At 29.2% G+C, this 25,723-nt stretch overlaps 2 protein-coding genes across 5 annotated transcripts; both read right to left on the reverse strand.

Annotated features, from left to right (window-relative positions):
• Positions 1-325: 325 nt before the first annotated feature.
• On the reverse strand, positions 326-7,377 carry LOC145186685 (uncharacterized). 2 transcript variants are annotated; one of them, XR_016446151.1, is made up of 7 exons: positions 7,253-7,377; positions 6,609-6,707; positions 5,215-5,321; positions 4,697-5,045; positions 3,862-4,575; positions 1,500-1,620; positions 326-558 (listed from the first exon to the last, which is right to left on the reverse strand). XR_016446151.1 is itself a non-coding variant. In XM_090070151.1 (6 exons), exons 2-6 carry the CDS (start codon positions 6,703-6,705, stop codon positions 3,244-3,246), a joined length of 1,275 nt encoding a protein of 424 aa, XP_089926277.1. In that variant the 5' UTR covers positions 6,706-6,707; positions 7,253-7,377; the 3' UTR covers positions 3,083-3,243. The 2 variants fall into 2 exon arrangements, 1 of the variants encoding a protein (XP_089926277.1); XM_090070151.1 differs by lacking the exons at positions 326-558; positions 1,500-1,620 and adding an exon at positions 3,083-3,251.
• Positions 7,378-17,371: 9,994 nt separating this feature from the next.
• On the reverse strand, positions 17,372-22,643 carry LOC145186687 (fucolectin-3-like). Of its 3 annotated transcripts, none has more exons than XM_090070211.1 (3): positions 22,144-22,643; positions 21,792-21,888; positions 17,372-17,871 (listed from the first exon to the last, which is right to left on the reverse strand). In XM_090070211.1, the coding sequence occupies exons 1-3, from the start codon at positions 22,426-22,428 to the stop codon at positions 17,447-17,449; spliced, it is 807 nt and encodes a 268-aa protein (XP_089926337.1). In that variant the 5' UTR covers positions 22,429-22,643; the 3' UTR covers positions 17,372-17,446. The 3 variants fall into 3 exon arrangements, with proteins under 3 accessions (XP_089926337.1, XP_079919017.2, XP_089926338.1); XM_080062891.2 differs by lacking the exons at positions 21,792-21,888; positions 22,144-22,643 and adding exons at positions 17,985-18,081; positions 18,269-18,898; XM_090070212.1 differs by lacking the exon at positions 17,372-17,871 and adding an exon at positions 21,204-21,678.
• Between the last annotated feature and the right edge of the window lie 3,080 nt (positions 22,644-25,723).

A 25,723-nucleotide genomic window follows, 5' to 3' on the forward strand; every position in this document is an offset into this window, starting at 1 on the left:
TATTGGTTATTCAGTTTTTTTTAACACTAAATCTTGTTTTAGTCAACTAATTTTAGTTAGACTAAAAAGTTAGTCGACTGGTTTTAGACTAAAACTAATCTTAACTCCCATCCCTAAAAAACATCGCTTGTAAAGTTTCGATTGTTTATGTGGATAGATTTAAACCACGCAGCAGGTTCATGATGCGCAAGCTTCACCTCTCAAGTGTCATTAATCCTTAAAAATATGACGCAAAACATAAAGATTTCACTTTCAACTTCCTTCCACAAGGTTTCAACTGCACTTATTTTTCTATTTGATCATTTTCACTTAAAACAAATCATGCTGCGTTTTTTTTCTTTTTTAAACATATTCTATAGATTAACATATCCAACAACATAAAAAATATCTTTAATAAACGAGAGACTTTTAACAGCTTCTGGATTTCTAATTGTTACATTTGATAAAACGAAGCTGCAATCCATTCTTCGCTTCAATTTTGATTCGGCACTGTTTTCATTTAAATACGCTCTAGACCATTGATCCAATCTTCAGTCAATAGATAAATTAGGCTATTAGCTAAAAAAAAAAAAAAAAATTGCATGTAAAATAAAAGCTAAGATTGCTGCCAACAAGTAAGGGATTCTTCAAAAAGATTTTTGTTGACTGTTTAAAACGAATTAAAATTAGAGAGTGTGTAAAATATTTTGTCAACTACTACAGGAAATAGTAATAAAGGCAAAACTTCTTCAGAGAAAATACTTTAATTTTCTTGGTATAAAAAATCGTCCGCCAATCTACAATTTTATAATACGAACGGGGGGCTCAAGAAATTAAATATTAGGATAGAAGTTATTTCTTCTACAATTAAAAAGTGAGGTCTAAGCACCTGGGGTGGGGGATTTACAAATCTTCTTACGAAAATTCATAACCTTTGGCGTAAACTTTAGGCCTTAATTTCATCAATCTCTTTTCAAAAAAAGTGATCATTTTAATTAAAATAAAATGTTTTTACAGAAATATTTCTAATGGCTCCTTAAAAAAAAAAAAACCAAAAACATTACATAGATTTAAGAGGTTTAAAAGATTAAAGTTGAACTACGAACTTGCGTAAGGTTTCGTGAATGCCATCCCTGTTATTTGACATTAAAAAACGTTCATATCTTAACTCAAAAATTTACATAAGCACACTTAAATTTCAGTTAAAGCATTAAATGAACTTTCTCAGGGTATTAGATGTGGCTAATCTTTCACTGATAGAATAAGTACTTAACGCTGTGAAAACGATTTCTTTGAATTGAAGTCGAAACTATTCTATTCCTCAGGGAAATGAATCGCGACAAATAAAAAACAAAAACAAAGCAATAAAACTAACATAAAAGAAATAGCAACTCTTGACACAGGCTGAAAATTTAAGAATTAGGCTAGTCGTACACTGAGCAATTACTTAGTCCGCTTAGAAATGTCAATTTTTAAAACTAAGTAATAAGACTGATACAAAAGAATAAAAAAAAATTTACCTGATTTTAAATTTATTATTCAGAATCATCATCGCAATTCATAATTTGAAAGTCATTGTTTGATTACTGTCAAGGCCAGTGCAAGTCTTACCTTACTTGCTTTTTTCGATTAGGTGCCCTGCTGAAAAAAAGAAGAAACATTAAAAATAATCTGGTATTTTGATAATGGAAAGTTTTTTTTTTTTTGTTTTTTTGTTTTTAATAACTTCTCAAAATCTTTTTTAAAACTTTTAAGGTTTTTCTGGTTTGAAATAAAATATATTAACAAACTTCTTGCAAATAAAACAAGACATTCATCTCACTTTAAGTAAAGTGTGTGTGTGTGTGAAGTTAATCTCAATTTGAGAGAAGATTGATTACAATATATCAGACCAGGATACATAAAAACTCAAGAAGAATTTTTGGAAATAGAAGTATTGTTTTGTAGATTTGACCAATGACTTTATTGCGTTTTTGAAAATAACCTTTCATTTATTTGACAATTTCTGGTAAATGTACAACAAGTTGGCAAATTTTAAAATTTTAATAAATTTCAAAATTAAATTCCAGTCTCTAAACCAATCAAACTGCAACAAATTATTTTTTTAACCTTTTAAAAGTACACTTAAAAATCCTTTTTTTTTTTTTTTTTTTTTTTTTTTTTACAAATCTGCAAACTAAATGCAGATGCTAAGTATTTATACTTTAAACAAACATATTTGTACATATATACCAATTATATTTTTAGTTAGATATATTTGTCTTAGTACTTATTTACATGTTTACTATACAAAAAAAAAATACGTTTTTCTCCACAAGCTCTCCAATTAGGTACATTTGAAATATTAGAGAAAAAGAGTTACCATGTGTTTAAATTTGTTCTTGTTGATGCTTCTTCCTTCATAACTGCTTGTCTTTTGAATGAAGTTGAAATTTCTCTGTCCCCCTTTTTCAAATTTAAGCTTATTTCTCTGTTAATAAAATAGAATTGTGCTTCAAATTTTCTGAGATTGACATTTGTTCTCTATGGTTTTAAAAATGCTTACAAGAAATTTTGGTTACAGGACTCAAAGTTGTTTAAGAATGCACAACCAATAAAAAGTAATCCAAATTAGAAGTAAAAACAGAAAAACCTTTGTTAGCTTTTTGTTCAGGTTTGTTTATGGATTGGTTTTTTTTTATTTTTTTTATTTTTTGGGTTGGTTTCATTTTATCAACATTCGAGAATTACATTTTAGGGATTTTTATCTTAAAATACAAAAAAAATTTTCACAATTGATTTCATTTCAATTCACCACCAGATAAGATGTTTTTTGTATTTGTTTTTTTATGATGCAGAGTACATTGTGCACTCAGATGTTTTAAAAGAGCCCATATGATTTTATATTTGAAATATTTTAAAATTTATATTGCCTAACAGTAGTGAGCAATTCAATAAATAGTTCATTTTTTGTTTTTTATGTGATTTTTTTACAATATTAATAATCTTTCAGGTTTTTGATTCTGGGTTTTGTTTTAAATCTTTGAGCCCTGTAACAACTTCAGATTAACCAAAAATTCCCAATGTGTAAAGGAGACGCTGTTTTTTTAAGTTCAATTAAACCTTCAAACAAAAATGTGGAAATTTATTTGAGTACTAAGAAAGTACATGTCCTCTCAGCAATTTTTAAAAGAAATTTCTATTGTTCATAAAGTTCATTTCACATCATGCTTTTAACGTCGGACGCAATTCTTCATTATTAAGTACTCTGCTCCTTTCATTGTTTTAATAACCTGCAGTGACAAAAATAATAGTTACTTTGATTCTCAACAACTTGTAGTTATAAAAATAATAATTTTACTTTAATTGTGGTATTTGTAATTTAAAAACAGCCCTAACGCAAAAAAAATATTTTAATAAAAGTCCTTAAACAGAAATTTTAGGAAAAAACTAATACAAGATTAACAAGTTCTACTAGGGATGTAAAATGCAACGGAATTTTAAGTCTTAAAGAGATGTTATTTTGGGAGGTGAGAATACTAATATGGTCAAATGCCATAAATGTAAAAGTTAAGTGTTGTTATTTTATGTTGTGTTAAAACACACTGTCTCATCTAAAATTCAGTACAGAAAAAATTAGCCATCATTGAATGTTTTATATATCTATGCAATATCAGCTTTATTAGTGGTATGATTATTAACATTTGTATTCTTTTGCTACTTTTTTTTGTTAAATGAGGGGTTGGTGATTGAAAATATACTTTGAGATTTATATTTTTTGTCTTTGTTTCCAAAAGGAAATATATTCTATACAAAAGGAAATAGTCAATACTGTACAAAAAGAATAATGTATCATCAATACAGAAAAAAACAATTTAAGTTCAAAGTTTTAAGCTTTCTTACCAGAATAAGGATCACCAGACCATCGTTCAGTTCCTCTTATACCAGCTTTAGGTTCTTGAACAAAAGGATCTCTAGGTGAATCAGCATAGCTAGTAGGAGGTGGCTCAAAACCTCTCCTAGTGGGTTCAAAACCGCCTCTAATTGAAGGGGGAGATCCTCTACCATTTCTAAATGTGTCTCGCTGAGGAGCCCTTGAGAATGTATCATCAGCAGATCGAGATGAAAGTGCAGCATATGGATCTCTAGGTGCAGCATAGAGATCTCTATCCCTTGGAGCTTGGGAAGGAGCATATCTATCATATGCTGGAGAGTTATATACCCCACCACCAGTTGAAGATCTTTCATTAAACAAACTTCTATCTGTTGGAGCAGCAGATCGTGGATATAAATCTCTTGGAGCATATGGGTCTCTTGGTGTTTCAAAAGAATCCCTAGTTCGTTCAATAAAAGAGTCCCGGCTGAATGGTTCTCGTGGTGCTTCCATATAATTTCCCCTGTCATCTCTTCGAGGACCTAATGTATAATTGTCTAAAGATTGTCTTGGAGGCAGAACTTGATCTCCAAATGATTGACGCATTGGTGGCCGCCGATCATCCACCATTCTAAATGATTCATTAACACGTGGAACTTTACTAGGAGGTTCCAATTCTCCTGATGGAGGTCCAGGGCGTCGCATTGATCTTGGATCAGGAGAATCAAGAAAAGGTGGAGGTCCTATCAATGGAAAGTTTATTTAAGACTAAAATAGATTAAAATAAAAATTAGGAAAATACTTTAACATATTTTTAGCAAAAGAAAAAGCTAAGAGCAAAATAATTCAATGTCAATTGCTAACCTCGTGGCGAATCAAACCTTCTTTCGCCAAACCCACGCTGCATTCCTGAATTTCCTCTTAAACTTGGAGGTCCACCTCTTATTGGAGCACCTCTTCCAGACATACCTGTGCCTCTATGTGGAGGTCCAGTTCCCATCATGGGAAATCCACCTCCTCTGGGGAATCCACCTCTAGGAATCCCACTTCCTCTAGGAGCACCTCGTGGTGGGCCACCTCTGCCTCTTGAAGGTCCACCTCTACCGCGAGGAGAAACTACATCTTCTGAGGAACTACGATCTTGAAGAACATTAACCCACTCAGGTGTATCACTAGTTGAGTATTTTACTTTAATGGGCTTGTCTGCTATTATCTAATGATTAAAGAAAAATAAAATCTAGAATCTGAATGAATTAGAATCATGATTTGGTCCTTCTAACAACAAGTTCTATGAAACCACCTGGAAATTTTGTTACCTACAGGATAAATAAAATCATCAAAGTGAGACCAATATTTTTTAAAGTATTTTGTAATTGTATTACCCTTCCATCCATCTCTTTCATTGCATCAGTTGCATCTTTATGACTGGCACACATGACATAGGCAAAACCTTTTGACTCCCTGGTAACTTTGTCTTTTATAACGGTCACTAAAGTAAAAATTATAACAAAAAATTATAAATAAAAAAATTATAAATAAAAAAATTATAAATAAAAATTACAAAAAAAATTTTGATTTCAAAGTAAAATAATCCAAATTAAATATTTTTATAAACACAACAAAAAATGCTTCATAAAAGTAGAAAAACAATTTAAGAAAATCAACCACAAATATTTTAATCAAATAAATCAACTTGCAATTAATGATACTTGACAAAAAAAATCACTTGTTTATTGTGCTAAAAACTTAAATGCCTAATATTGCTCTTCATCAAAAAAAAGTAAGTGGATATTTGCCATTAGTTTCAGAATAAAGTGAAATCTATCAAGTTGATACTTTTCATTACATTTAAAAAATAAAATTTATGATTTAAAAACCAGAATACACAAATAAAGCTTGCTGTATATTTTAAATTGGTTTGAAGAAATACATTCATATACAGGTTCTTTTTTTGTTACTATATAGAACATTTTGCAACGCTTGAATATTGTAAAATTTTAAAGAGAAATGCTTTTAATGAATTAAATGGATTTATCAGGATATTTTTCTGTGTAAAAATGTTATATCTAGATTTACCAAAAAAAATTAAAATAAAAATTGAATTAAACCAAATATTCAAAGAAGTAAAACTTTTGGGTAGGATAAAGAACAAGAATCTTAGCTTGACAAAATTATAATTCAACCAACCCAAGGTTGAAAAATTTTAATAAAACTGATGCAGCAAAATAAAGAGAAAAAATGTTTTTACTGCTTACTACATTTTCTTTTGAATAAAACAATCCATAAAGCAAATTTTTATTTTAAAAAATAGTCTCAAATTCTTTTATAAAAATAAAACTTCAAGAAAGAATCACGTTTCACAAGAGTAAGATGTTTTATACTCGTTTGTATATCTAATTACACTGGAAAGAACTTTCGCGCCTATAGTAAATCAAAAAACATTTTTTAATAATAAAAACCAGGCTGGCAATGTTTTGCTTTGGAGAACAAAATCAACTGTACATAAGTTTATTCAAGATGGCAAATAATAGGGATTTGTCGTATAATTTTATACTTTCAACTTCAAATTAGAGCACTTTCCGTTGATTTTGAGACCCATGTTTTTATATGATTCTTAACCAGCATAAAATTCTCTATCAGAATCGAGTAGTACCAAATGTTTTTACTGCTTACTACATTTTCTTTTGAATAAAACAATCTATATAACTCCAGTATATAAAACAAAGAACACTGAATACAAAAAGAGACAATTTTAAATCTAAAAATAATTAACAACCTCGTTCAATTACAGCATGTTTTTCAAATTCTGCTCGAAGTGCAGCATCGTCAATACTTGGATCCAGCCCAGCTATGTACAATGTGCTTGTTTTCATTTCTAAAATAAAACAAAACCAACTAATAATAACTAATTTGACCATATAAGATTACTTTTAATTAATGCAGCTGCCAAATTTATCAAATATAGTTATTGCTGGTAACTTACTAATTTGAAACTTTTTTTTTTTTCTTTTAAATAGACATGGAGTTTAAAATATCTTCACAGAATATATTACAGTCAAATCAATTTTCTAAAATTTCTTTTATTAAAATGTTTCTTTCAAAACTATGCAAAACATTGTACAATATCTTATGCATAAGATGCTTGAATATTGTAAGATTTAGATTTAAAGGATTTTTAAAATCATACACATTTCTTTGCAAAACCTACATATTAAAAAAAAAAAAAACCTATTTATAAGCAAAGAAGCTGAAAAAAAGATATGCTATCAGGCATGATTGCTAAATAACTACTTTCCTGAACATAGTAATAATGCATACATATACAGCTACAAATCTAACCAACTAACATATAACTTGAATTTTATAATCCCTTTCCCATTAATTCTAGAATAGTAGTTTAGAAAACAAATAAAATCTGACCTTATGTATGACTGTTTCCAAGCTTATTTTTTGCAGTTACTTCACACTTTCTCAAAGGGGAGAAAGGCCGCAGCGCACTGAAGTTAGTGCGCAAGCGTGGATTAATTATTGAACTGATGTTTTTAAGGCTTTACAATCTTTCCTGAGATCATATTCTTAGATCAGTTAGGCTAAATTATTCAGCTGAATAAAAAGTTTGATTCAACCAAATGAAAAAACTGCAAAGATAAGATTTTATTTGCGTTAAAAACTTTTGTCAAAATTCTTTTTGAATCTATTACTAATACGAGACTAATTCCTTTAGGTTCGTTGCAAAATATACTTCAGAAATTAAAATTGCTTTTTTGATTTTTTTTGGTTGTCATTACGTTTTGATATGAATTAAAGATAAATATATAAACAAAGTAGTGCTGGCTGAATGAGTTGCTCTTACGGGTTTTTCAAAACAAAAAACATTAGAACAAAATTTAATCTAAAAATGAGGTTCTAATTAAATGACAATTAATAAAATGCTTATATTTGGGTGCATGTAATATTTCTGAAACAAAATAATCTTTAACTATGATTCTGCATTAAATAAGAGTCTGCGTCTCGGAATCTTTTTCTTGAAATGAACTGGGAAAAGCATAACGAGACGAGAAATGTCCCGGAAAAAAATAACGTGGCAAAGGAAAAAAATTGTCCTGGAATAAAGTTATAAATCGGGATAATAATTTGGTATCGGAATTTAAAAATTGTGTCCCGGATGTTATTGTCTTGTCTCGTCACGTCTCGAATAAAAAAATAAGACACAGATGCGTATCATTAAATGCTGATTTGTTATTGCTGTCAAATTTGTATTATAAGCACGCAATGGTTTACTAAGCATTTTTTTGAAAATTACTCAAGTTTACAAATTAAGGATATTTATTGATATTGAAAATACAACGTATTGTATTAAAGAAAATTTTAATTAACAACAAAATGATAATAGAGCATTATATAAAATGCTCTATTAAAATTTTGTTTATATATATATATATATATATATATATATATATATATATATATATATATATATATATATATATATATATATATATATATATATATATCATTTTGATTATATGTAATGCTCTATTATCATTTTGTTGTTAAATAAAATTTCCTTTTATTCTTATTCAAAGCGAAGAATACGGGATGCAAGAATGCTAAATGCAAGTATGCGGATGCAAAAATGCGGGATGCAAGAAAGATTAAATGATAGAAAAGCATAAAATGGCAAACTTTAATTGTTTGCGAAAATGAAGCAGTTGAAGGTAAAAATAACTACATCGTGTTTTTTTTCTTCTTTTGCTGAGAAAACTTTTATAAGGTCAGCAATATCTTAACTTAAAAAAAATTAAAACTTAGAACGTTTTTCTGCTTATTTTAAAAACTTATCAAATGTTAATAAGCCATGATTTAATTAAAGCGCAAATTGAAATCTGCAACTCATCTTCAAGCTTGAATACAACTTCGAGTTTTGGAGTTAAAAAAAAAGCAGCCAAATATGGTTCCAGACACCAAAAGAAAGTATTTGAAAAGTTTGGTTATAAGCGTACAGCTAAGTCTATCAACTCCTGTATATCTTTCACCTATTTGGAAGGAATGGCGACGAAGGAGGCCTCTGAATCTCTTGGTCGTGCACCAACCATACCGAGAAACATAAAAAAATACTGTTTTTTTTTTAAACCAACAGGTCAATTAATCCGAAAACAGCCAATATCTAAAAGCATCTTAGTTTCTTAATGAAAAAACAACATAACATATGAACACATTCTCTGTTGATCAACCAAATTGAGATAATTATTTATTGAGGTAATTATTATATAAGGCTATTATTACAAACATAATTTTGAAGAGTAAATTGCAAAGTTGAGATAAGACATCCAGCAAGTCAAAAAGTCATAACAAGAAGCTGCACATAACGGAAATTCAACTCTATGATAGTTCTCGAGCAATATAAAGCTGCAAAACTCTCTGGGATAGCGAGTTGCCTTACCAGAACTTGATGTACATACGAATGGATGAGCTAATAAACTATTTATTAATATTTACGTGCTTGAAATGGAACAGCTGAAATATGCAGTAAAACATACTCAACTTACTTGTTAATAACTCTAATACTCCTATTTTCAATAAATTATTGTGAGTATGTTTAAAAATATGAAAAAAACTTAAGTTTTTAGGCAGTGAATTTATCAATGGCCTAACGCAAAAATAAGACATAGATCAAATGTTTGCGAGAAAATCAAACTAAAATTTTAAAACTTGCATGAAAAAATCAATCATGACTTTTCAACTTATACTTCAAATCTGATGTAAGAGTTGAAATTTCAAGCTCCATTCACACATTCAGGCTTAAGGTGGTCCTATACCATTAAAAATAAAAAAATTTCAAACTTTTTTTTTTACATATTTTTGTGCAAAATTTATACTAGTTTAAGATTTTTTAATAATTTTAAATAAATTCAGAGCACAAGTTGGTATATTTTTATTTTAAACAAAGTGTTGAAATTGTTTTCCGTAGTTACGCCCCTAGCAACTGGATTTTTAAAATCAAAAAAGTTTTCTCTGATCTTTTTTACCCACTGCTAAAATGAATGTTTGAAAATGTTACCACTGCATTTTTAAAGTATAGTTTGCCAACTTGATGTTATTGTGATGTTATTTTGATGCTCGTTACTTTCTATTTATTTTCTTATTTTCGCTTTTGTCAGTTTTTGATTTTTGCCTATTTTTAGCCACCGTTTCCAGAATAAAATTTCCTAGGTTTTACAGCTTGACCTAAACATTTCCCAAGTTATTCGTTTAAGTTTGATCTACAACCTGAACTAAAATGAAAGTTTTTTACTTTGTATTTTTTGAAATTTTGGTCTAAGAACTAACATAACTATTGTCACTTTTTGATATAAATGGTCTTTTATCTATAAAATATAAACTACTCAATAAATTTTATTGATTTTAGTTAAAATTGTTCTTCATAGTAATACAAAACTTTTTGTAAAATTTTATTCAATAAATAAATATGGTTTAAAAGTTATTAGGGAAACAGTAAAAATTTTAGTTAAAATTTTCAGTTAAATTTTTATCATAATTTGTAAAGCTAATTTATGATGCTATTTTTAACTTAATTTCATCAAAGAAGAGTTACCAAATAGTTGTGTCACATCGTCGCACAGAGTCAAAATCCAAAAAAACTGGCAACCCCCCCCCCACCCCAAAAAAAAAAAAATAAATAAACAACAACCTTATAATGTATAAAGTGACTTATAATGTAACTAATACCACCAGAAAACTGGGATTATTTGCTCTTTGGTCAATTTTTGAGGATTCACCAACTTATGCACCTTTTTTTGAGACATTATTTATTTTTTGCGAAACTCGCGCATAAAATGTTCGTCATAGTGCCATTCTTTAAAGGTTGATATGGGTAAAAACAGTTCAAAACTTAATTTGAATGCATTTGTTTAAAGTATTTGGTAACTATAAGCAAAATTTTTGATACTGCATTTTGTTTTTATATTGTCGTTCTTAAGATCATAAAAAAAAGGTACCCCATATTGATTTTTTTTTATTTGTAAGTTCGGCTGAAAAAGTAAGAGATCAAAGATCACATGGTAGTTTTAACGATTTCCCATTGATAGATATATATAAAAGCAGGAAAAAAAAAATCAGTTATCTGAACATGGCCCAGTTCTAGTATACAACCTTTTTAAAGAAGTAAAATGTAAAATTTCATGTTAGTTATTGTTCACACATTTTTCACACTTCATTAGCACTACAGAGGTAATACGTCAAAACTCAAAAGGTAACATTAGCACTATAGAGGTAATTTGTCAAAACTCAAAAGGTAACAGCACTACAGAGGTAATTTGTCAAAACTCAAAAGGTAACATTAGCACTACAGAGGTAATTTGTCAAAACTCAAAAGGTAACATTAGCACTGCAGAGGTAATTTGTCAAAATTCAAAAGGTAGCATTAGCACTACAGAGGTAATTTGTCAAAACTCAAAAGGTAACATTCAAAAGCTCATGCTCAAACAAATCGTGCTAAATTTCAAACCTCAAAAAACAAACGTTGCATGATTTGACTGCCTACTGCTTGAATTAAACGTTTAAAAACAAAACTTTCATGTAAAATAACGAATAATAGTTGATTGATTTACATTCATCATGAAATTCGTCTAGATGAAGACTTAGGAGTTAATCTTGAAATGATAAGTCTTCAGAAAACTCTATCAATATTTAATTATAGATTCAAATCTAAATTGCTGAAGCATTTAAGAACCATCTCAAGACTTCTGTAACATGAGCAAACCTGGTTGGATAAAGAAAAAACTGTAAACAAAAAAGCATTGTTGCAGGTCCAGGTAGAAAGAACAAGAACTGGGAAGATCTAAGCGAGAGAAGCAAATGATCTAAAGTAGTAAAAAATCTATGGAATCAAAACCAATTCAAAGAGTAGTTTACTCACACAAATATTAAATATCATCTTGTTTAAGTTTTACCAAGTTGGCTGAACATCCTGCTGAAACATTGTCATAAGCTTCAATAAGATTAACCTCTGGAGATCCTACCAAGGAAGATTTTGTTTTTTTCATGAAAAACTCTGGCAAATTTAAAAGCATGGAGATTAGTTTTCTAATAAAAACAAAGATTGAAGATGCCTTAAGCTTTAAATTCAATGTGATCTTTCCGATGAACAGCATCAAAAATTCATTCATAATACAAAATGCAGATATTTATCCATTACCTCATGAAATTTAGAATGAAAGACAGAAATATTATCCTTAGGGTGTAGTTCTCACTGACACATCTGATTCAACTCCTCTACAGAGTATGTTTAATCATACTCTGACAAGGATACTAACTTTTAATCAATCCTGAGATGCTTTGAGAATTTTTTCTGAGAGTGGGGGAAAAGTTTGATGGGGTACTTAACTTTAAAGGGGGTTTTGATGGTGTCTCCAAAGTGTGTGTAAACTAAAATATGCTAATACAAATATTGGCGAGGTCCAAGTTAACGAGCAAAGCCTTTTAATTAATAAAGTTGAAATATTAGTTACATTAGCCGCATTAGTTTATAAAACCACAAATATGAAAATGGAAAACCTTTTTCCCCTGATGTTTCATCTTTTTTTAACAACGTAATAACAAAATAAAGCTGTGTTTGCTAATATTAGTTTTCTCTTTTTTTGTTTTGGTCATAAAATAGTAAGATAAGATATTACGGTATTTGGTCTGATTTTCATTGCAGATAAGTTACAACATCGTCGATTATAAAGTAACAAAATATTCAACTCTTTGAATATTTTTGACCTTTTACTGCTGCATAAAAAAACGATCAAACTTTTTTTTCTTAATGCAGACGTTAAAAGTGAAGCCCTCAACAGTGAGGCTGTGAGTTAAGTTAAACCTGGAAAAATCTTTCTAAATTTTATAAAAAACCACTAAAAGTTTTGCTATTGAAACAGCAACAAAAATCTTAACGCTAAGGTCAGTAGTTGTACTGCAAAACGACGTAAATATATAATGTTTGATTAATTGAGAATTATAAGCATCTAGTATTATAACGGTTTGATTTAACAAAAAGGGCATTTATAAGTTTTTCATCGACTGTTATTAAACCTCGTTTTAAAGCTTTAACGAAAATACGGTTTTAACTTTCATCAATATTCTGATTCAATTTAATTTTTTGCGAATTGAATTCAAGATGCTAACTTTAGCTACGTTTCAACCTTTATTTACAAAAAAAAACTAAATCAAGGTTTTTAAAAGAATAAAGTATATAATTATAAAAAATAAATAAAATTTTAAAATGCAAGTACAATGAATAAATAAAATGCGTATAGTACCTATATATCTTATGTTTTCCCGTGAGGATTCGATTCCTCGGTCAAAATGATTTAAAAATGACGCCATTTTAATAAAACAGTTACAATAAAAAATTATCAAAAAATTTGTTGAGAAAGTTTTCTTGATGAACCTTTCAATAGAAACTAATAGTAACTGAAAAATTAGTTCAAAAGCGAGTCATTTTCCAGTTTCTGTTTGGAAAAACCTCTTCAGAAGCAACTTATTTTCCGTTTGTTATTTAGAAAACAAACAAAAATCTGGTTTTCATTTCGTTCAAGTTGAACATCAGCCATCTACACGTGGTTTACTATTAACTAAGTAAAATTATATGTCAAACAACACAGTTAAATCTTCTTCTATACGGCTTCAATTACGTAACTTCCACTAACTTTCTTTCGTTGCAGCGACCGATGAGTTAAACGTGTTTATTAAATTAGTTTTTTTCGACTGTTTTATTTAACTAGTTTTTAAAAATGTAAAAGCGTCCCACAAAAAAAAAAACGTTTTTTTTTCCCAAAGAGACGTTGGAATAAAGCAAGTGCTTCTTGTATTCGCTACAAGAATAAGAAAACTTTGTAAAGACATTGTATTCGAGTGAGATACGAATATGTCCGATTAGAAACTTTCGCTTTTCGTTTATTCAAGAACTGATACTAATCTCCCCAACATTTATTTAAAAGAGCTATTTACATGACAACGACATGTATTCTGCTGTACCAGCAAGGTATGGATGAGGGATCCCCAAATATAAATATTGCTTTACAATCTTGTGTCCTTTAGATTTAGATAGTTGAATGCATCAGGATCATCGTCAGCTTTACGCTCCTTATGACTGAGTATGCCAGCTGATTTTGAGTATTTAGCTTGCAGCATTGTAGAGTAGATTTCTTCATGAGTTTGTTTATGAACCTCCTTTGCAAATTTTGTAATCGAAAGACCGTTCAATTCAAGGACGCTTAAAAGTAAAAATATAAACACAAGATTTTTAACCATTTTCAATAAGAGTCGCTTTTAGGTTGCAGCGTAAACGCAGACCTTAAATATATTGACAAGCTATGGAGCATCTTTTTCACTCACTAAATTTAAAGGCGTTAAAATAGCAAGTGTTTACTATAAATGTCACCCAAAACTCAGGCGTCTTTCGTGATTGCCAATGATTCAAGACAAGTTTCTGCAGTCGATTTTCTGAGAGATTTCTTTGTCGGTACATTCCGATTTAGTACTTCAAAAGAGATCTCATTTTTGATCCACTAAACCAACGCAACGCAAATCTTTTGCACATATTCGTCTAATTCAATGTCAAAATTTCGCGAATTTCGCGACGCGAGGTGTTTTGGTTTAATCCTCGTTCATTTCAATACATCGTCAGAATCTTTTAAACAATTAAACATTGTGTTGACTTAAAGGCGTCGTTAGAAAGTTTGTGCCATAAAAAAGCGCTTGATAATTTAACAGTACACTTCAATATCGAACGCCATCAGAATTCTGCAATAATAGCTACACTTGGTGTTTGTTTTTTTATTTATTTATTAATTTTTTAAATTAAGCTGAGACTTTTTTTTATAGCTAATTTCTTTTAAGGCATTTTCTTACTCCAAACACGCAAAAATCTCTCAAATAGTGGAAAGAGACAGTTTCTTTCGTAGTAATCCTTGTCGCCTTTGTATTGATTGCCTGCCTTGGGTCATTGTTTTTTTTGGAAGAATACATTATATTTCAATAAATCATATTGCAACACTTAGTTTTTGTTTTTTTGCTAAAAAAATTAATAAGAACATTTTAGACAACAGCTTTAACGAATCAAATGCATCCAAAATAGATAAAGATGGCGTAGAAATTCTGTCATAAAGAAAAATTTTATCAAATATTTCTAACTAAAGTTAAAAAAAAAAAAAAAAATTTCACTGAAAAAATTTTGAAAGTTTAAAAATCTGTAAAACTATATTTTTAATTTTTTAAATTTAAAACACTTATGACAAATATCTAATTACATAATTATATTTAAAAAAATACATCATTATATTAAAAAAAAAAAAAAAAAAAAACAGAATTGAAACTAAAGGCATAACGAGTATATATAGCTAATATATGGGTTAAACTGGGCTTCGTTTACTTTGTAACAAATATAAGGAAAATATATATTAAGTAAAAATGATAAATAAATTATTATAAATATTTATATTGTGCATTTTCATAAAACTCATTTTTGATAAATATTTTTTAATTAACATTTTATCTTAAAGAATAAAAAAATTGAGAAAAAAAAATTTTTTTTATATCTAAATTTGATTTTAAACATTTTTTAAAATCAAATTTAGATATATTTAAAAAATAAAAAAATTGTGATTAAATAAAAAAATGCATCTTAACTAATTTCAATAAATGTCTTTGGTTTTTGATTTGTGCAACTATTTTTATTGTATTTTATGAATATAATCATCAAACTCCATTTTTCAATTTCAATCTTCAAAATATTCTAAATGGCGTGTAAGTTTCTGTTAAGTAAACTTTTACAAAATCTGCAGATCATCAACGGTTATGTAAAGGGGAGTGACAAATGTACTAATACCAACCTATCCCCCCTCCCCCCCAATTCCCCCCAAATCTTAAATCTACTTCTTAAACAACCTTTATTTAATTTATTTTTATTCCTTTAACAACATACATTTATAACATATATTTATTAACATACTCTTATGCGCTTAAGTGATGAAAATGTTTTTTAAGTAATGTAAAATAAACCTTAATATGCGAAGAGAAAAATCCAATTTTTTCGGTGTTTCTGAAAAAAAGGTGTGAGAAGAATGTATGTTGTTAAAGGAATAAAAATTAATGTTTATTTAATTCATTCAATCCTCAGGATCTTAAGATTGCTAAACAAGTTTATCAAAAAGTTTACGAAAACAAAAAAATAACCTCATTTTTTTGTTGTGAAAAAATATTGATTGAACTAAAAAGTTATTTAATTCTGTACCATGGCGAAGGAAGGGGGGAGGAGGGGGTATATTCAAAAAAAGGAATCCCAAAAAACATGAAAAAACATTTTCCATGTTTTTTAAATTTTTCTATATAAATTTTTTCTAAAAGTTTAAATTGCGAAATCAGGGTATAAGATCCTCCTCTTTTGTTAAATTTTTTACTACAGAAAAATTTTTTTTTTACAAACATTTAAATCACAGGTTTCTTCTGAGTGATAGAAAACATTTTTATGATGCTTTTAACATTTTTTTATGATGCTTTTAACGTTTAGAATTTGGAGTATATCAAAGAAGTATATAAGCAGATGAAAGAAGAAAAGGGACACGAGCCCTACTCTACAAGGTATCAATACTCTTTTTTAACACCCTGTATTATACAAAAAATAACCAATTTATGTATATACTTTTTTTTTATAAACTTTAAGCTTTCTGAACTTAAAGTTTTTTTAGCCCATAAACAAGTACACCGTTGTACTTGTTTAAGGGCTCAATTTATGTTTAAGGACTCAACTTAAGGATAATAAAGAAACTCTAATAAATATAACAAATAAGATGATAAAGAAGATTCAACAATGAGAAATCAACTTAATCCAGCTGATACTTACAAAAAACTTCTTAAATGTATGACGCCTTCCTCAAGAAACGAATCCCCAAAAGCACATCCCCAAAAAAGACCTCTACAAGTCAACTATGAAAAAAGTTCCCACGGTTAAGAGATAGCAATCTCAGTTAGGAGATAACAATCTCAGTTAAGAGATAACAATCGCAGTTAGGAGATAACAATCGCAGTTAGGAGATAACAATCGCAGTTAGGAGATAACAATCGCAGTTAGGAGGTAACAATCGCAGTTAGGAGATAACGTTCGCAGTTAAGAGATAACAATCAGTGATAATAGTGATTCTGAATATCAAAGATAACTTATTGATAATTTAGTTATCTTTGATATTCAGAATAGTAACAGTTAAAATACATTTTAAGTTTCAGTTTTAAAGATGTTTTATTGCATCATTAAAAAATTTTTTGCATGATTTTTTTTATTACATAATTAAAAACATTCTATTTATGCATTAAAAGTTTTTCCGATATAAAAAATACCACATTCACACACAGACGCACACACACATGCATACACGCATTCACAAATATATATATATATATATATATATATATATATATATATATATATATATATATATATATATATATATATATATATATATATATATATATATATATATATATATATTTGTGAATGCGTGTATGCATGTGTGTGTGCGTCTGTGTGTGAATGTGTGTGTGGGAGGGTGGAGGGAGAAGGGGAGAGGGGTTATATCATTACCTATATCCGTTCACAACGACTTCGCATAAACTTAAAGGTTGAAGGTTTGTGTTACATATTTTAAGAAAACGAGCTACAGGTTGTGGGCTTGCACATTCAATATCTCTTTTGAACGTGTTTGTCATGTTTCCCATAGACGCACAAAACTGCCAATTATAACCTTTGCTAATGGTTATGGCAGCGTTACTTAATCTTTCACTACAACAGTCGATTCTGTTGTAAATTACAATCGATACAATCACAACCTGTTCTTGAAAGTCTACCTGCCAACACGAATGAATATCGTCGTTAGCTGTATGGCTGCAATGATATGAGAGATGTACACCATTACCTGTGTCACCATCAACTGCATACGAAGCATCTCCAATATTGTTAGTTGATGTCTGATTGGCTGGCTTATACAATGCTACATTTGTCAAACCTATTCAAAACAAAGACTTTTTAAATCAAAACTTAGTTTTAAGATGAGTAGTATTGAAGCGTAAATACTGATACAAAAAGTGCACTGCTTCAGACATCTTATGTATTCCTTACTTTTTTCACAATAATCTCCGCCATATAACTTGCCACAATCGCACTTAAACTCCACGTCACTTATGTAGATGCATGAACCATTTTTACAACTACATGGCTAGAGACAATACAAGGGATGTGATATGAAAGAGCGATAAGTTACAATATATTTTACAAATCAATCGCTAAAATTCCTAAAATCAACCTTAATTATGATAAGTTATGAAAAATATGAACATTTTTTTAAGCGTCAATAAAATATGCAATTAGTGTAAATAGTTTTAATAAGCTTATGAAGTTCTCACCAAGAGAGGAGCGAAAGTCAAGTAGCTTTGAGTGAGAGAGTTGACGGCTGACATAAAACACAGACAACGTCCACTTTCTGGATCATATTGCACATATTTCTGAAAACATCTGAGAGAGCAGCTTATTAAAGAAGGGGTGATAAACACACTCTCAGCTACGGTAGCATCTTGTTTGGCATGGCTTCTCCGATATAACAAGCTTTGAGAGCAGGTAAATAATAATAAAAAAATGATCAAAGTTTGCATCCTAATTTCATTCTTTGCATACGATAACGCTTTCAGATTCTCAAAATAGTATACATCAAAATATCAACGTCAGTGTGTAAATTAATAATTTATTTACACGACACCAAACTCTTGCTGGCGGCTAAGAACGAGTCAGTTTAAATACCTTTATATTTACCAACTGAAATCTGCATTTCGTTCGCTGTTTTATAATTTCGTACAAAAAACCCAAAAGAATTGCAAACTTTTATTTATAAAAACCATTTTCTTTGAGGAGTGAACGGATCTATTGAAAATTCTTTACTTGTTATAATTCATCTTCATGCGAAATAAATAAGCAATTGTTATTCTAATTCATGTTCATATTGAGAATTTTAATTTATTTATTTAAAAAAAACTTAAACAGTTGCGTTTGATCTAAATTCAGCTTTCTCAAAAATATTTATAACTGCGATTCATTTTTTCCATTCTCATTCGTAACAAGTTCCATGATTACGTAATAATGACGATTTAGAACGTTTTTACAATTGTATTTCCAACTATATATATATATATATATATATATATATATACACGCGCGGATCTAAGGGGTGGCCATTTTGGCAATGGCCACATAGTTTTAATTTAACGACAGCTACGTTAGTTTTGGGTTTTTTCGCTTAAGGAATATCGCTAAAAATTTAAATTTGTCTGCCGTAATTTACGAATTTCGGCTATAAATATTCCTGTCATGGCCACAACGGTTCTTATTATACGTTCCCGACGTTTTATTCAATTAAAAAATGCTGTGAAAAAATATTAAAATACCGATCTTTTATCGAAATTTCAACCGTGAAAATGAAATTTGGCCACACAGTTATAAATTCCTTGGTCCGCGCCTGATATATATATATATATATATATATATATATATATATATATATATATATATATATATATATATATATATATATATATATATATATATATATATATATATATATATATATATATATATATATATATATATATATATATATATATATATATATATATATATATATATATATATATATATATATATATATATATATATATATATATATATATATATATATATATATATATATATAGTTAGATTTACCTATGAATTGCAAAGTTGTAAACAGAAAAAATGCTGCAAGTTTGCCTTATTTTTACAGCCGATTCCATCGTAGACTGCGACTTGACGTAACTTACTGCAAAAAACTTTCATACCGCATTTGGAAGTCAGAGATTCATTGGTTTTTGTATTGCGCGAGACACCGAGTAGGTTTTTGAAACATCGAGTAAAATGTCTTTTAAATTAAATAAAGGTTTTTTCGAGTTTTACGAGTTTTTCGAGTTATTTTAAAACAAGCAATAACGTTTCATTTCATCTTGAACAACTATTTCTCTTAGAAATTGTCGAGGGTTTAGATTTTTTAGGAATTAGATGTTTATACCAAGAATCTTTGAGTAAAGAAACCTAGATTGGTGATGATGAGAAGATACCCAAATAGAATAATTACCTGGTAGTTGTAGATCTTTCACTTTAGGGCGCAAAACTTTCAAGAGCTGATTTTTAGCCTAAGAGTTTTTCTTTCGTAGCAAGCTTTTTTTGAGAAAACAGTTAGTGCAAATTTTCACATTCAATACCTCTTTTGAACGTGTTTGTCATGTTTCCCATGGACACACAAAACTGCCAATTATAAACTTTCCTGATGGTTATGGAAGCGTTACTTAATCTTTCATTACAACAGTCGATTCTGTTGTAAATTACAATCGATACAATCACTACCTTGTTGTGCAAATTTATGCAAAGATTAAAAACGGGTAAAGATTTTCTCAGGGAAAAATACTTAATCGATAGTTTTTAAAATTCATTACGAGAAAAATGAACAAATGAGAAATAGATTTTTTCATTGGAACACTGGACATCAATTAGTTGACAATAGTCAAGCGTAATTTACCTTTAATTTTTACCTTTAAAAAAAAAGTTAAATAACTTTTATACATAAATTAAGGACTTTTTAATTTATGCTTGCGAGAAGATTGATAATACGATGAAGATTGATAATACGATGAAGATTGATAATACGATGAAGATTGATAATACAACTGTGCGATGAACAGTACAGTGAGCGGCAATAAAGTCAACATATAATATCTTACAATTTTCTATTTTTGGTTTTTTTTGCTAGATGCCATTTATTTAAAAACGCTGCATGGACTATTAGCTTAGATTCCTTCTAGAATTATATAACCATTTTATTATATAATCCATATTCAATATATTTGAGTTTCAATATATTTTAGTATTCAATCAATTTTAGTTTCAAGCTACGAAGTTTTTCACATATCAAAAAGTTTTTTAACAATTATAATTAATATTCATAATGATGGTTTACAAAATATTGTTTCAGGACAATGTGGCCAGTTATTTATACTATTATTCAACTGAAGGTCTCCAAGAGATGAAAAGAGGGAAAAAAAGGTTGGTTAATAAACACAAGGTAAAATGAAAATTGAAATTATCTTAATGCCACAAGTTAATTATTTTAAAAAAAAGCTGGGTCAAAATACTTTTTAAAGTAAAACTTAAACGATTTTTAAAACATCTTTGAATTAAATAAGCATGATACATTTAAAGCTGCAACCTTTCTACTAATTTCTTACAGCTATATATTCTTTAAAAGAACATTAAACACTCTTTAAGACTAAAATCCTTTATATTATTTTGTAATCCGTCGGTTATAAATAATAAATATATCCGTTCACAACGACTTCACATAAACTTAAAGCTTAAAGGTTTGTGTTGCATATTTTAAGAAAAAGAGCTACAGGTTGTGCGCTCGCACATTCAATATCTCTTTTGAACGTGTTTGTCATGTTTCCCACGGACGCACAAAATTGCCAAATATTATCTTTGTTAATAGTTATGGAAGCGTTACTTATTCTTTCACTACAACAGTCGATTCTGTTGTAAATAACAATCGATACAATCACAACCTGTTCTTGAAAATCTACCTGCCAACACGGATAAAAATCATCTCTAGAGGTATGGGTGCAATGGTTTGAGGCATGTATACCATTACCTGTGTCACCATCAACTTCAAACGAAGCTTTTTCAATAGTGTTAGTTGATGTCTGATTGGCTGGGTTATAAAATGCTACAATTGTCAAACCTATTCAAAACCAAAGACTTTTTAAATAAAATCTTAGTTTTAAGACAAGTAGTTGGAGGCAGAAATACTGAAACAAAAAGTGCACTGCTTCAGACATCTTATGTATTCCTTACTTTTTTCACAAAAATCTCCGCCATATAACTTGCCACAATCGCACTTAAACTCCACGTCGCTTATGTAGATGCATGAACCATTTTTACAACTACATGGCTAGAGACAATACAAGGGATGTGATATGAAAGAGCGATAAGTTACAATATATTTTACAAATCAACTTTTGATTGGTTTTTTTTAGATTATAAAATGTTATAAAAGTAAAAGTTCACGTTTAAAAGTAAACTATTGCTAAGTTTCCTAAAATCAACTTTAATTATGATAAATTATGAAAAATATGAGCATTTTTTTAAGCGTCTGTAAAATATGCAGGAAGCGTAAATAGTTTTAATAAGCATGTGAAGTTCTCACCAAGAGAGGAGCGAAAGTCAAGTAGCTTTGAGTGAGAGAGTTGACGGCTGACGTAAAACACAAACAACGTCCACTTTCTGGATCGTATTGCACATATTTCTGAAAACATCTGAGAGAGCAACTTATTATGGAAGGAGCGATAAACTCACTTTCAGCTACGGTAGCATCTTGTTTGGCAAGTCTTTTCCGATAAAACAAGCTTTGAGAGCAGGTAAATAATAATAAAAAAAAGATCAAAACTTGCATCTTTTTTGCACTCTTTACTTGCGATAACTCTTTTAGCATATCAAATTAGCATACATCAAAATATCAACGTCAGTATGTAAATTAATAATTTATTCATGTGACACCAAAATCTAGCGGACGGCTAGGAGCGAGTCAGTTTAGATACCTTTATATTTACCAACTGAAATCTGCATTTCGTTCGCTGTTTTATGATTTCATAAAGGAAACTCAAAAAAACTGCAAATTTTTTTTATAAAAAACATTTTCTTTGAGAAGTGAACGGATCTGTTGCAAATTCTTTATTGTTGTATAACTCATCTTCATGCGAAATAAATAAGCAATTGTTATTCTAATTCAATAAGTAAATGTTATTCATATTAAAGATTTTTATTTATTTAAAAAAACTTAAACAGTTGCGTTTGATCTAAATTCAGCTTTCTCAAAAATATTTTTAATTGCGATTCATTTTTTCCATTCTCATTCGTAACAAGTTCCATGATTACGTAATAATGACATTTTAGAACGTTTTCACGATTGTCTGTCTAATTAACAGTTTATTTTAAAGGGTTAATACTGAAAACACCTAACTTCAAAAAAGTGAGCTGTTTAGTAGACAAGATTTATTTATAATTAACTATCTAGTAGATTAATGTTGGGATGCATTTCTCTTAAGAGGATAGGAATTTAAAATATTTATCTATGGAGAATTGACCAGTATACTTACAAAAAGACTTTGTAAGTATACTGGTCAATTCTCCTTAGATAAATATTTTAAATTCCTATCCCCTTAAGAGAAATGCATCCCTATATACCTATTGAGGCACCACCGCCTTTTACTCTGGGTACACAAAATTTTTCCTGATATCTCTCAGAAATTAAATCTTTTAACAATAAATCTTGATTTACAATTAAACCACCTCAAAGTTTGATTCAGCACTAAAAATGACCTTACCAATCTTCTTCTGACCTGCGAAGTCTTTTCTCACACCAATTATATCTATCAATGTCACCCTTAAAAGGGCGTTTCTGGCAGCAACATTACAGTCAATACCTTTTTTATTAAAATGTCTTCTAACTGTTCTGTAGCTTGTACTTCTTTCTGTAGTTCTTTGGATAGATATAATTGGATAAACTATTTGCCATTTCACTTCGTTTGGTGCTAATTTACCAACTGAAATATCTCTTAAAATACTGGTTAAAAATTTTTTTTCTTAACCTATTGGTATTATATATTGGTCAAAGCGAGTACAATTTTTCAGGATTCTCGTATAATTAATTTAAGAATTATTAAAGGAGACCGGGGCTAGTTGGCTACAGGGGTAAGATGACACACTGCGTTTAACTTTGGAATTTTCCATCAGAAATTTCTAAAATTCATATGAAACCTTCCTACTTAACAAATCCATCTTTCAGTGTAGTATCAAGGCTATATGCGCATGCGCATAGAAGTTATAGCGATTTTTGTGTTATTTTACTTATTTTATAATTTTTATAACTATATTACTTTTTTAATTTTAAAAAGCAATAGAATTAGCTACAAGTAAACTCAAATAGATTAAGGTCTTGTATGGTTCACTCTAACCAGCCACATTTTGCGTTTCTCAATACTTCGCGTTTTTGGGGATTTTTAAGCCATTTTGTAAGCAAAAAGCTTTTGGAGTAAGTTGGCACAATGATCGCGGGGCTAGTTGGCAACATGTGCCAACTTACAACTTTTCGCGTTAGCCGTAAATTCACTTAAGGTATATAATACTACAGATCTACAGACATGCAAAATTATAAAAAAAAAAGTAGACAGCCCTGTAAATTCTAAAAATGCTACAAAAAAATGCTGTTGATGCTATTTTTATAGGAAAAGTCTATTCGATCGACTTAAGGGCAATAAAAGTTAATGTCAAAAAATATTGTTGGATAAAAATCATCAAGACTTTTCATATAAAAGATGCGCTTGAAATATATGCTTAATGTTGCTAAACTTATCTCTTTTTATATTGTGTGACAACTTACTCTGAGAGTATAGGCAACCTACCCTTGGGCGGGGTAAGTTGGTACATCTTTTTTTCTTTTTTAGAGGCCCTTTTTGGGCCACCAATTATTTTTTTTTTTTAATGATTGACAATTGAACATGCTTGTCAATTTCATATTCCTTTGAAGTGCAACTTGATATCCTCAAAAAAGTTCACCCAGAAATGCTCTCAAGCTCAAAAACTAAAACTGTAGACTTCTAGCCCCGGTCTCCCCTAAAGTTAAAATTAACTGACCTTATATTTTTGACACCTTTTTTAGTTATTGTTTTTTGACCTAATTATCTTTTTTGATTGATTTTGGTACAAATATAACGTTTTTTTTTTTGGTTATACAATGTGTGTGTGTGTGTGTGTGTTTGTATATATATATATATATATATATATATATATATATATATATATATATATATATATATTTTCCTATAATATCTGAGAGCAAATTTTTATGGAAGGGGTGATAAATTTACTTTCAGCTTCGGTAGCATCTTAGTTCTCCGATAATACAAGAATTGAGAGCAGGTAAACAACAAAAAAAAAAAGATAAAAGTTTGCATCCAATTTGCGCACTTGGCCGGGCTGTCCCCATGCGATAACATTTTTTAATTTCGAAGCACATTTACATTTATGGAAAAAAGATTTTAAATTTTTGTTTCGTATTTTAATGATTTTATAAAAAAGCTCACAATAATTGCAATTCCGCTTTTAAATAAAAAATTTTTTTCGAGTTTTATCGATTCGAATTTTACTTGTAGAAATGAACAGATACTTTACAAATTCTTAATTTGATTTTATTCATTTTCTTGCGAATTAATTTATTGGAATTTTAATTGACTTTCATATGAAGAACATTTAGACGTAAAAACGTTTTCCTGTGTTTTTTCATCAAGGAATAGTTTATATTAATTTTTAGCGGTTAATCCCTAAAATGCTCAATGTCAAAAAAATGAAGTGTTCATTAAACGGAATTTCTAATAAACCGTATGTTGTAACCAATGATATATATTTACTAGATATCTAACTCGCGCTTCCGCAGTGAAGTAAATTTTTTGCCAGCCTGAAATTTTTGCCAGCCTAAAATTTTTGCTAGCCTGAAATGGCGCGTTATAATTAAATCCAAAACAAAAAGAAGTATTGTCAGTTTGAATAAAACGGCTACCGGCATTAAAAGCTTTAAAAACCTGCTTCACTTTTTCTTACGGAATTTTTGTGAAGATAGACATCTCAAAATTTGTTCATTTTTACCTCACTTGCAGTCCATATCAAAAAAATAATAACTGTGAAAATTTTAGTAAAAAATACACATGGGTTCCTGAGATATCGTCATTTGA

Source organism: Hydra viridissima, unplaced genomic scaffold (genome assembly GCF_058129835.1).
Source record: "Hydra viridissima isolate aposymbiotic clone 2 unplaced genomic scaffold, HvirCarnegie_v1 scaffold_13, whole genome shotgun sequence".
In the NCBI taxonomy this organism is placed as follows: domain Eukaryota; kingdom Metazoa; phylum Cnidaria; class Hydrozoa; order Anthoathecata; family Hydridae; genus Hydra; species Hydra viridissima.

Bases quoted from the DNA above. Each gene is read 5' to 3' on its own strand.
- LOC145186687 (XM_090070211.1), bottom strand. From the start codon at position 22,428: ATGCTAAAAGAGTTATCGCAAGTAAAGAGTGCAAAAAAGATGCAAGTT. The intron at 21,889-22,143 runs GTGAGAACTTCA...TATTGTCTCTAG, and splicing joins TGACTTTCGCTCCTCTCTTG to CCATGTAGTTGTAAAAATGG. The intron at 17,872-21,791 runs GTAAGGAATACA...TGTTTTGAATAG, and splicing joins CGGAGATTTTTGTGAAAAAA to GTTTGACAAATGTAGCATTG.
- LOC145186685 (XM_090070151.1), bottom strand. From the start codon at position 6,705: ATGAAAACAAGCACATTGTACATAGCTGGGCTGGATCCAAGTATTGAC. The intron at 5,046-5,214 runs GTAATACAATTA...TTTAATCATTAG, and splicing joins TGAAAGAGATGGATGGAAGG to ATAATAGCAGACAAGCCCAT. The intron at 4,576-4,696 runs GTTAGCAATTGA...TTCCATTGATAG, and splicing joins AAGGTTTGATTCGCCACGAG to GACCTCCACCTTTTCTTGAT.